General features: G+C 43.3%; 1 protein-coding gene across 1 annotated transcript in view; it reads right to left on the bottom strand.

The window, feature by feature from the left end:
- Window positions 1–235: 235 nt before the first annotated feature.
- LOC110332725 (T-cell immunoglobulin and mucin domain-containing protein 4) overlaps window positions 236–12,791 on the bottom strand; it is a 32,340-nt gene continuing 19,784 nt past the window's right edge. Inside the window, exons 6-9 of the mRNA XM_021214063.2 lie at window positions 7,937–7,983; window positions 4,850–4,937; window positions 1,953–1,992; window positions 236–1,021 (exon numbers count right to left, since the gene is read on the bottom strand). Of these exons, the coding sequence (XP_021069722.1) occupies window positions 937–1,021; window positions 1,953–1,992; window positions 4,850–4,937; window positions 7,937–7,983 (260 nt within the window). The 3' untranslated portion in view covers window positions 236–936. The remainder of the gene's footprint in view (window positions 1,022–1,952; window positions 1,993–4,849; window positions 4,938–7,936; window positions 7,984–12,791) is intronic.

Raw genomic sequence — 12,791 nt, 5'->3', positions numbered from 1 at the left:
AAAAGAATCACTAGAGGACTGGAATCTATTTTGAAAATTCCTCACTTGACTGCAGAATTCTCCTAAGGTTAGGGGCTGGAGGCTTATTCATTTAATGATACTGTTGCCCTGAACATGAGGCTAGTCCGAGAATGTCTTTCAGATCCAGCTAGCTTCCCATAGTAGCCAGACAGAGTATTCTTGCTCAGACATAGGTTTTCTTACATTCATTTATTCAACAGGTATTTGCTCTTATTTCTCTCCCAGGGTTCATAATGGCATTAATTATTAAACTTTTAAAACAAATTTGTTCTTCCTGTGCTGCAGTAAAATGAATTACACTTGGAGGAATTTATTTGGATCGCTTCAGTGTTTCATTTGCACAGGATCCTTGTCATTGGCACCCCTGCTGTGTTGGGTACCAGGCAGCTTCCAAAACCCAAAGTCTCTGGCAGGAGTTCAGAAGGCACTGTAGTCAACTTTAAAGACACTTGAATATGAAGAGAAGTTAACATCATAACAACAAAACAAAAACAAAAACAAAAGTCAGCTTAGATACCAAGAAGAAGACAGATGACAGGTTAAAAGAGCTCTGTGTAAATGAAGTTCAGCTACTGTTTGAAAAGAGGGATTTTTTCCATTGGCTATTTCTACCCTCCCTCTACTGCTGGGAGACTGGAAGAGACTCCCAAAGCTGTGGCAATGATTTCCGCCATCACTGACAGTGTTCAAGCCCACTGTGAAAAGTCATCTAGCCTCAAAACTACAAAGAGGACTAAAGCACGAGGCAGGGAAGATGTGTCTCTAAAGCTCCTTCATGTGGGAAGACACAACCAGACAGAACCCACAGCATCAGTAAACAGAGTGAGGCTTTAAACCAAAACTACAATGTCCCCAAACTTATTTTGACACTTCAAGTGCCATTCCCTATCCTTAATCCTAAATAAAGATGGTGAGTCAGAGAGTGAAGATCCCTTCTTCATCATCCCTCCCGTGTGACATGTCATTGAGGACGCTGTCACTGTCTTCAGTGTTGTCTGGCCTGTGAAATGAAAAGAAGGCAGATTAAAAAAAAAAAAAAAGAAAAACAAACAGAAAAAGCAAAATCACTGGACCTGCTCAGCTACAGCACCACTAACACAGGCTGAGCACACAAGACTCAGACCTTATCCTGCCTAAGTCTCCGAGTCTACAGATGGGGAAACTGAGGCTAGAGAGCACAGAGAGCTTTGCTGAGCTTTAACAAGACAAGAGATTACACCTTGCTTTGAAAAGTATGAAATCATGATCTAAATCCATTGATATCCCAAGAGAGCCCCAGCTTTGAACTCAGAAAGTCACTTTGTAGGGCCTAAGATTCCCCACATAATATTGGGTCATTGTTAATAAATGATGGGGTGTTGATGCAACTAATTATTACAAGTCTTTAATTTTACCAAGTCTTCTCATTTCTTTCCCCTAAAAGCTATAAACAGAACAGATATTCAAAATCTATTTCCAGACACTCTTCAGAGACTCTTACAAAAATCAAAGCAAACCATGAAACATGCCGGTCTGTGGGGCAAAGGAACCAAATCCCAGGAATAATATTGCAAAATACTTTAATTTCCATATTGCTTTTCTCAGTGACTCCACACAAGCAATGTGCTTTTAAAATAAGCCACTCAGTGCTGAACCAGCTTTAAGCACAGAATGCAATGACATGCATCACCTTTTTTTTTTTTTGCATGCTATACTTCCATTAATACTTCCTGCTGTCTTTAGTTCTATTTTGGACACACGTGTAGTATTAACTGAGACAGAGGTTAATGTGAGTTAAATCTCCACTGCTTTTTCTGCCTCTAATGCCTTGTCTCTCCAACCCTGTGTTTAATCAGAACACAAGCACAAGTCATTAAACCACTGAGTAGCATCTAATCATGTGTAACAGGCTGTATAATCAACATAACAATCGGCCATGCAAGATGAATTACCTCTTGTGTCTCTGCAAACAATTGGCTTCTGTGACTTTCCCTGAAAAGACAAGGCCTTGATGTGAGCAGAGAGCTGCTTTGTGAACGGCAGGGAGACGCCCACCCCCTTATATATAAAGTAGACTAGCACCAGCAAGGACAGCCTCTCTCCCCTGGTTGATACTTGCTGCCTCTGGCCCTCAATCCAACCCGTTCAAGTCAAAGCTGCTCCTGTGTTATAGGTTATAGTATAAAGCTGTTACATTTTTAATCCAATTTTATTTAAAAAATCTTCTTTTCATAAAACATATTTGATCATTTTCTTTCTCTCCCCCAAATCTTACCAAATTTTCCCTAACCCCACCCACTCAACTTCTCATTCTCTCTAGGTTCCTTTTTCTCTCTTTCTCCTTCCTTTTCCCCATCTTTAAAAAAAAAAAACAAAAACAAAAACAAAAAAACATGGAAAACAACAAAAATGAAAATCAAAACAGATAAACACAAGAAAAACAATAAGCAATAAGACAAAAAATATAAAACAAAGAGTATGTACATCCATATGCGTGCGCGCGCGCACACACACACACACACACACACACACACACACACACTCAAGCAAAACAATTTTGGGTGGGCCAACTATTCCCAGGCATGGGACCTGGCTTAGAGTGTGGTTGCTATATCCAGTGACACTCCATTGGAGAAAACAGATTTTCCCACATGTGTCAACTGCAATAGCCTCTGTGTTAGGAGTGGGGCTTTGTGTCTGCTGCCCCTCTCAGTGCTGGGATCTTGTGCAGTTTGAGTCTGTTTAGGCCTTGTGCAGGTGGTGCTCAGGTTCTCTGCATTCCATCATGGTCTCGGTGATTTCATAGTGCGTTTGGCCTATTGGAGTCACCCACTACCTCTGGCTCTTAGAACATTTCCTTCCAAATAGATGCCTGAGCTCTGAGAGGAGGGGTCTGATAAAATCCCACTGAAGGCTGAGTGCTCCAAAGTCTCCGACTCTGCACATTGTCCAAATGTGGGTCTCTTTGGTATTTAGCATTTGCTACATGAAGCAGCTTCTCTGATGCAGGTTGAACAATGCTTAGAGTTACTTAGTAACACATTCAAGTTATTTCACTGTGTGTGTATATGCATGCATGTCTGTGAATATTCATATTTGTGCTGGCTTTTACGTGTATGCAGGTATCTGTGCACACCTATGTACAAGCATGTAGAAGGTAGAAGTGAACTTCAAGTGTCTTCCTCAGGCTCTGCCTACCTTGTTCTTTGAGAAGGAATCTCTTAGTGGCCTAGAACTTGCCAATGAGCCAGGCTGGCTGCCTGGAAAGCCCTAGAGATTCACTACCAGTCCCTGCCTCCTTGACACAGGGATTACAGCAAATGCCACTCTGCCACTCTGTGGGGTTCTGAGACTCATATTCAGATCCTCAGGCTTAAGTGGCAAGCACTTTACTCATGAACTTACCTCCCTCCCCAGCACATTTGGGTTTTAAAGCACTTTTTGTGATATGTACCCAGCATCATCCAAAACAGCATCTATGACTTCAGATAAGTAAGTGCTAACAGCAAGGCTCCAGGAAATTCTAGATAGTGTTTGCAGCACTCTCTAAGGACAGGTTCAACAGAGAATAATCTCCATCTTATGGCTGAGTGCCATAAAGCATCAATTTCCCTCTTTTTTATAACAGTAGTGGGTACCTGCTGTGTGCCTGTATTTTATATGAAAACCATAATGCTTATTTTATAGCTCCATTTTGCAGTGGTTATAGTCTTCTGTTTGTGTTTTGAGGTCGGGAAAGTATAAATCATAGGTGAACTTCAGAATTTCATAAAAACTTTAGACCCTGTCCCCTGTAAAGTATAGACATGGACACAAGAACATGTTGGCAAACCATTCCCCAGGACTCTCTCCTAAAGGCCATCTGTGGTCCCTAAGCAAGCCTGCTTTAACGACACATATAAGAGCAGGACTGTTCAGAGATGTACTCCTGTAACATTCCTTGAAAATATAAGTCAGGGATCCAGGGGTATTTTTAACTGGAAGAAAGGAGTAACAGGGAAGGAGAGGTTGCTCGTTAGGTAGGAGCACAGAATGTTCTTCCAGCAGACCCAGGTTCAGTTGCTAGCACCCGCATAATAGTTCATAACTGTCTGTAACTCTAGTTACAGATCTTATGCCTTTTTCTGGTTTCCATGGACACCAGGTACACATGTGGTGTGCAGACATATATGCAGGCAAAACACTCACACACATATAGATATATGGTAGATAGATAGATGATAGATAGATAGATAGATAGATAGATACATACATACATACATACATACATACATACATACATACACAGATAAACAAACAAATAAATAAATAATTTAAAAAAGGGAATATGCAGGCATCATGGCATGCACTTTTAATCCCAGCACTCAAAACGCAGAGGAAGGTAGGTGGATTTCTGAGTTTGAGGCCAGCTTGATCCACAAAGTGAGTTCCAGGACAGCCAGGGCTACACAGAGAAACCCTGTCTTGGGGGACAGGGGAAAGTAAAAGAAGAAAAGAAAAGAGAGAAGTAACAACAGGCCCTTCTACACAAGGCAGTAACAAAGACAGGACAAATTAGACACAACTCATGCATGGCATCTGTGTCCTATCAATGAAGACCATCTCGGTCTCATTATTCATCACCCAAGTGTCAGCCTCACTCAGAGGTCCACACACAAAGGCATTTGGTGGTAATGGACTTACCTGTCACTCCCCCACAGCTCATGTGAGGTCAGTGAGAGAACCAATCCTTTGGGGGATAAAAGGAAAGAGGGGGAAACAGAACTACCCTCCTCCCATGACACCTCTGGAGTCCACCCACAAACGCCCATCCCTGCAGGCCACTTACATCTGGCCCCGCCCACCTTACCTCGAAGGAGAAACGCCAGAAACAAGAACACCATCAGCACAAATCCCACACAGCAGGCAATGATCAAGATGGTCTGTTGGCTGTTGATCTGCCAAGACACAGGCAAAGTGATTGATCCCTTGCTGTGGAATACTGACATTTCCAGAAGGTACCTTGAGACCCATCCTATCCTAAGAATGCCTTCTAATCACCCAAAATGTCATTACATCTCATGCTATTCTGCCCGGTGTGTCTCCAAGGCAAAAACAAGCTCAGAGTTCTAAAACAGGTTTAATTCCCCCCTCCCTAAAAAGCCCAAAGTGTTTTGCCCATATCCCTAAATCATCCAAGTCTTACACATCAGGTACATTGGGCTATTGCACTCAGAGATCAAGTGACTAAAAACTGATAACCATGGTATGAGCTGTGCTTACTTACCATGGCTGACCTCAGTTTGTAGAGAAAACAAATAAAAAGGAAAAGGAAGCTGAATTTCGAATTTCTTATCAGGGTGGTCCTAAAGGCACGGCCTGGGAGCCCAGTACATCTAAGGATGCAGGAGACTTGATTTGTCCTTTTCAGTGTTGTTCTCTTATGAGCACGACTGGGCAGTTTCCCAGGGGGAATGAATATGGTGGCACTAGGCACTCATGCTTCATCACACAGAACATGAGAGCAGGGATGAGCTCCATCTCTGTCTCCTTGGGATGGTTCTTCTTGTCAGTTTCATCACAGTGAAGGGCACAAGGGAGATTAGAGAAGCACACCTCGGGGCATGTCCATGAAAATGTTTCCAAACAAGATTAACTAAGTAGGGCAAACGTGCCGTGACTGTGGACTGCACCATCAGTAGATTGGGGAGCTAGATAAAATGGAAGGGGGAAACCAGCCAAGAACACAGACATCTGCTCATCTCCTTAGCCCCCTTTCCTTCTCCCTCCTTCTTTCTCTGTTCCCTGGCTGAGATGCTATCAGCTGCTCAGCTCCACCAGGCCCTCCAAGTGATGGTGAAAGGAACTACCTAAAACTCTGAGCAAAATAACTTTCATCCTGTACGTTTTTTCTTCTTTGCATTCTGTCAAGCAACAACAACAACCACAACAAAAGCTGTCTTAGGTTCTTCTCTTATTCCTCTAATAAATATTTCTACAAGAGCAGATTAAGGGAGGAAGTGTTTATTGTGGCTCACAGTCCAGGGGACTCACAGTCCAGCGTTCTGTACTTCACGGCTGGGGAGTCGGGTTGGCAGGAGCTTGAAGCTCACATCACATCCACACCCAGGAAGCAGAGAGCAATATGTGCATGCTGCCACTCTGATCCCTCTCTCCCCTTACACAGTCCAAGGCTACAACAGGAAATGATGCCACAGTGGGTGGGTCTCCCACCTCAGTTGGCATAATCAAGATCATCCCTAAAAGGGATACCCAGAAACTTGCCTCACAGGAGATTCTGTGTTCTGTCAAGTTGACAATTCACATTAAGAATCACAGTTACCAAACACTATCATCAAGCCAGATACAAATGAGATTTGTCAAAGTGTCAGTACCATTTTTCCCACCAATTGTATTTTCATTTAGAAAGATATTGTTAGTTTTTATAAAAAAAAAACAAAAACAAAAAACAAAAAACAAAAAAAATACACTATTCGTGTGACTATGTAATGAGTTTGCTGTCTTTGGCTCTAAACTTAATCCTTTTTTAAAATTATATTATTCGATATTTTCTTCATTTACATTTTACACAATGGAGTACTACTCAGCTATTAAAAACAATGAATTTATGAAATTCTTGGGCAAATGGATGTATCTGGAGGATATCATCCTTAGTGAGGTAACCCAATCACAAAAGAAGTCACTAGATATGCACTCACTGATAAGCGGATATTAGCCCAGAAACTTAGAATACCCAAGATACATTATATAAAACACAAGAAAACCAAGAAGGATGACCATCGTGTGGATACTTCATTCCTCCTTAGAATAAGGAACAAAATACTCATGAAAGGACACAGGTACAGAGACAAAATTTAGAGCTAAGATGAAAGGATGGACTATCCAGAGACTACCCCATCCGGGAATCCATCCCATCATCAGCCACCAAACCTAGATACTAATGCACATGCCAGCAAGATTCTGCTGAAGGGACCCTGATATTGCGGCCTCTTGTGAGGCTATGCCAATGCCTGGTAAACACAGAAGTGAATGCTCACAGTCAACTATTGGATGGAGCACAGGGCCCCCTAATTGGCCATCATTGGGAAGAGAGGCCCCTTGGTCTTGCAAACTTTATATGACCCAGCACAGGGGAAGGCCAGGGCCAAGTAGTGGGAGTTGGTAGGTAGGGGAGCAGGGGGATGGGGAGGGTATAGGGAACTTTCAGGATAGCATTTGAAAGGTAAATAAAAAAAAATAATAATAATAAAAATTCTATCAAAGGTAAAAATAAATAAATAAATAAATAAATAATAAAAAAATCTCAATGTTAAATTTAAGGAATTTAAAGGGCCATTGACATCACAATGCTTGGTGCACTGAACCAGGCATTTGGGTATCTTATGAGGACATTCCCACTTCCCTTGGGGCTGCCAAACTATTTCCTTCCTTTCTTCCTGTCTCATTCTGCAGCATACGGGAAGCCCAGAATCAGCCAGAGGCAGAACCGAAGGCATGACTGTCTCCAAGGAAAGGCTGCTTTCGTGGACAGCTGTCATGCCTAAAAAAAGGTTTGGAGCTATTTCCATCATTTTTGCAATAAACATAAATGAAAGGAAACCTCAAACTACAAGAGCAATGGCAGAAGCAGGTGTTGGCACTGAGGTCACGTCAATAATGCTGGGCTTCATGCAAGGGGGGCATGCTGATTTTGTATGTATCTGTAAACATTTTTCTTCTTGCTTTCAAAACATGCATGCTGTGCATGTCAAAGTAACAGTCAGTAGTGCTTCTGCCCAGAGTACAGGTTCACAAGTCTTTGACCACTTCATAAGAGTTCCTGTGCATTTTGCCTCTTAGTAATATTTTATTATCCCAAGTGCACCAGTGAAAACTTCTATTAGGGGACTTTTTTAATCCAAAACCAAATGTTTCCAGTACTTCTCAGATCTTTTACCTGATGTGATTTGCTTGCCTTCTGCAAAGACTCACTTGTTGTTAATGCTGGAAAGACAGGAAAGACAGGAAAATGTTAGACTTTCTGTGAGAGAATTAGAAGGACCTCCTGAAATAGGTATCCAAAGCCACGTGTTCAGCCAGATAATATTAATTCTGTAACATCATCTTTCTCTTTGTATAAGTGATTTCTGCAAATTTGCTTTCGTATTGCTCTACTGCTGTTCTCTAGCATGACCCCATAGGAAGAGAACATGGGTGAAAGGTGACTCAGAGAATAAGCATTCAACTTTGGTCTCTCTCTCTCTCTCTCTCTCTCTCTCTCTCTCTCTCTCTCTCTCTCTGTGTGTGTGTGTGTGTGTGTGTCTGTCTGTCTGTCTGTCTGTCTGTCTGTCTCTCTCTCTCTCTCTCTCTCTCTCTCTCTCTCTCTCTCTCTCTCTCTCTCTGTGTGTGTGTGTGTGTGTCTGTCTGTCTGTCTGTCTGTCTGTCTCTGTATCTATCTCTCTGTTTCCTTTGTTCAAAATTATTACAATTTTAAAAAAAGAGTTATTTTTATCTTATGTGCATGTATGAATGCCTGCATATAAGATGTATACAACATCTGTGTCTGGATCCCACAGAGTCCAGAAGAAGGGGCCATATCCCCTATAATTGGAGTCCCAGGCAGTTTTGAGCTCCCAGATATGTGTGCTGGGAACTAAACCTGGATCCTCTGCAAGTGGAGCAAATGGTCTTAATCACTAGGTCATCTCTCCAAACCCTAACATTTTTTTAAAAGTCACACCTTATTTAGTGTGTGTGCATGGGAGGAAGAGGGGTAAGCCTGTGCTCACACATACATTCAAACCTGCTTGCTTGAGTCCCCAAGTGTGCATGAAGGTCAGAGGACAACGTATGGAACTCAGTTCTCTCCTTTTACCATGCTGGTCCTGAGGATCCAGCTCAGGTTATCCCAGTTGGTGGCAAGTGCTTTTACCCACTAAGCCTTCTCAACAAGCCTGGCTCTGAGTTTTCTAGAAGCTCCAGCAATGCATTTGAGATTCTTATCCAGCAAGAAAAACTACCAGTCATTCAGTTAACACGTATTTGCTGAGAACTTATTATTAGCCATTCTGCTCGTTAGTCTCTAGACCTCTGGGAATTTACCATATAATGTATAAAAACTCAGTCTTAAACAATAACATAGCCATGTTTCAGTAAACGACTGATAAACTCCATACCCAACAATGGTACCAGGAGTCATTATGAAGTCAAAAGATTCTATCAACCTAATACGTCTTGGCCATCAGAATGTCACTGTCCACACATCTGCTGCTGCTGCTGTAAACCTACGATGTCACCAACTGTATGAGCAAGCAGACAGCAAAGGCAATTCTCTACTTGATAGCAGATGGTTCCCATGGGCTTATCCACGGACACCATGGCTTCTATAATATGGTAACTCTAACACAACACACCCTGTTTCTCTAGCAGCCGACTCCTCCATCCTGTGCTCACCGTGTCTCTTGACTGTATCATTTTCTCCTCATGGGTTTGATCTGGTTCCCGGTTTTCTTTCTCATGGATCACACTATGTGTGATGTGTCTGTGAGAGGCCAACTCTTTTTTAAGTTCAGACTCCATTTTAGAGACCCTGACCTAAGTTTGTACTCGGGTAAACTAACAAGCTGGCACCTAGCCTTAGTTTCCAAGTTGCCCCCCAACAAAACCAGAGCCCAGCTCCAGTCTCTAGGCGAAACCCCAACCACATAAATTGCTGATATACAAGCAACTGTTACGATGGACCACTGGAGGTAGGAATAGCCAGAGTTACCTAGCTGTGAAGGGACTTATGTTAGCATGATGAGCTTCCACTGCCTCTCAGGCTATTAACAGCCACAGGAATTTTATACTGTACCGGAGTTTATCCAGGACGAAGAAGAGCCCATAGGTGTCTGCTTACAGGCATTCCACTAGGCTCCTCCCAGGGACCGAGCTGTTCACTGCATCATTATCACTTGCCACCCTTACCTGCTGCCAGGTACAGGTGGTGTGTAAAAGGACTGCCCAGCCTCTCTCTCTCTCTCTCTCTCTCTCTCTCTCTCTCTCTCTCTGCCTAGCCAGCCTCTTTCTCCACTTCTCTGACCTTCTCTGCCCACCCCCCACCCCCAGCTCTCACTTCTATGCCCTCGTGGCGCTGCCCCTATCTGCCTCTACCACTTCTCCAGGTCCCCACACTCCCTCTCCTGCCCCCAATAAAATCCCTTGATACCAGGTCTCTTACATGGCATAACTTCTCAGGGGGACATCTTGGCATGGGTCCACCAGGTACCCCTTGCCACATTATATTTTGTAACAATAGGGAACTCATCTGATTTGGTGTCTGAAGTCCAGGGCTGGTAGAGAGCAACGGTAAGAGACAGACTACAGAAATGTTTTACAGGGGATAGGAACAACAGAATATAGACATTAAACTCGGGTTGCAGAGAAGTAAGAGCCTTCCTTATGTGTAAGTTCACACCAAAGACAAGAGGTTACTACTTAACTATTCACAAAGACAGTGAAGAGGGAAGAACAGGGGTAGGTTCCTGAGGGAGGGAGGTTATGAGCCACAGAGGTACTGTGTTTATTATACCAGTGGGGACACACACACACACACACACACACACACTATGTGTGCCATTAAACAGCCGATCTGTTCGAATCTGAATCAATTTTGTAAGAAAAGTACAACCATTGATACTGTACTCTTTAGGAATTGTTGATACCCAACAAGCAGTTCAAGTCTTCAGAATGTATATCCCATGAGAAAAGGGGAAATCCTAACAAATAACAGGACTGGGAGGTGGGCTGGGGAGGTAGAAGAGGAAACAAACAAACCAAAACAGAAGTTACCATCAGGGAGGCCAAAAAGTAAAAGCAGTGCTAGAAACCAGAGCACAGAAAAAGTATCCAAGAACACAATATATTTGCAATATGATCTATAATAAAAATAACACATAAGAAACAGAACTGGTAGCCAGCCTGGCAGTGGTGGTGCATGCCTTTAATCCCAGCACTTGTGGAGGCAGAGGTAGGTGGATTTCGGAGTTTGAGGCCATCTTGGTCTACAGAGTGAGTTCCAGGACAGCCAGGGCTACACAGAGAAACCCTGTTTCGAAAAACAAACAAGAAAGAAAGAAAGAAAGAAAGAAAGAAAGAAAGAAAGAAAGAAAGAAAGAAAGAAAGAAAGAAAGAAAGAAAGAGCTGGTGAAATAACAGGGTGGTTAAAAGGCATACTCTGTAAGCATGAGAACCTGCGTTCAAATCTCCAAGACACTGCTGTAACCCCAGGATTGCAGGAAGAGAGCAGAGGCAAGCAGATCTGAGAGCTGTACTGGCTGGTTTTGTGTATCAGCTTGACAGAAGCTAGAGTCATCAGAGAGGAAAGAGTTGAGGAAATGCCTCCATGAGATTCAGCTGTAAGGCATTTTTTCAATTAGTGTTCAGTGGGGGGAAGTCCGAGCCCACAGTGGGTGGTGCCGTCCCTGGGCTGGTAGTCCTAGGTTCTATGAGAAAGCAAGCTGAGCAAGCCATTTGAAGCAAGTCAGAAGGCAACACCTCTCCATGGTCTCTCCATCAGTTCCTGACTCTAGTTTCTAGCCCTGTTTGAGTTCCTGTCCTAATTTCCTCCAATGATGAATTGTGATCTGGAAATGTAAGTCAAATAAATCTTTTCTCCCCAACTTTCTTTCCGGTCATGGTGTTTTATGGTAGCAATAAAACCCTGACTAAGACACTGGCAGAGACAGTGGGCTTTCTGTTCAGTGGGGAACCCTGTCTCAAGCCAATAAGGTGGGGAGAAACAGGGTGACAGTCCTGCTTTGACCCCTCCCACACACACACATGCATAAATGTACAGGTACTTGTACCCACGTATTCACAAGCACATACCACACACATATACAGGAAAAGCACAGGGAGAGTAAATGTTAAAATATTCATCCTAATAACCACTGGATTCAATCACTCGGATTTCCCTCCCTGGCTTTCTAGCACTTAAGACAGAAGGAGAAGTTTATAGCATAATTGGTGTCAGAGAGCTTATTTGGTGTTTGAAGAAACTGGGTTGTTGAATTCCTGGGAGCATAAACACACACACACACACACACACACACACACACACACAAGGAGGGAAGCCAGCGGGTTTTCATCCAGTAAGGACCAAGCTATTGTTGCTGTTCTGCTTTCTGAAATTCTCTTCCACAGCTAGAAATTGCAGGTAAGAATTCAAAACTCCTACCTTTGTTCTGCCAAATCCTATCATACTGTAATCATCCATGATGGGGTCAGCTTGAAATGGAGGCCATTGCCACGCAGAAAGCCAGCCTGGGTCAGTTTGTCATCAGAGCTAATCTGTTTTCAATTGGGATGGTGTACCTACCACAAGGGACACTTTGCCAGCACCAGTGCTGCTGGTATGATAGCGAACAGCACTCCCGCGCCCCTCCCCCACCTTCAGAAAATGAGAGGGGCCAGGGGACCGTGCTCTAAAGGCCACAGTGCTAGGTGTGAAGCAGCAACAGGGTACAGGCCAGCAGTTTCTTTCTTCCCTGTGAAATATAACTATGCCAGCCGTCTGGGATGGGACTAGTGTCAGATTCCATTTCCCCCGAATTCCAAAAGGCTGGAGAGAAAATGGCTATCTGTGATGCCTATTAATATACCAAAGCACATGCTGGCCTCCCGGCTCTCTTCATATCACAAGTACCTGTTACATATTTCAAAATCCCTACCTTGAACTCTCTCCTGCTCCCAGGCTTCCTCCACCCACCCACCCCCCAGCTCTCTCTCTCTCTCTCTCTCTCTCTCTCTGTGTGTGTGTGTGTGTGTGTGTG

This window comes from Mus pahari, chromosome 14, assembly GCF_900095145.1.
Source record: "Mus pahari chromosome 14, PAHARI_EIJ_v1.1, whole genome shotgun sequence".
Taxonomy (NCBI): Eukaryota; Metazoa; Chordata; class Mammalia; order Rodentia; family Muridae; genus Mus; species Mus pahari.
Note: the sequence above shows the minus strand (reverse complement) of the source record. Positions and strands in the feature narration are given on the sequence as shown.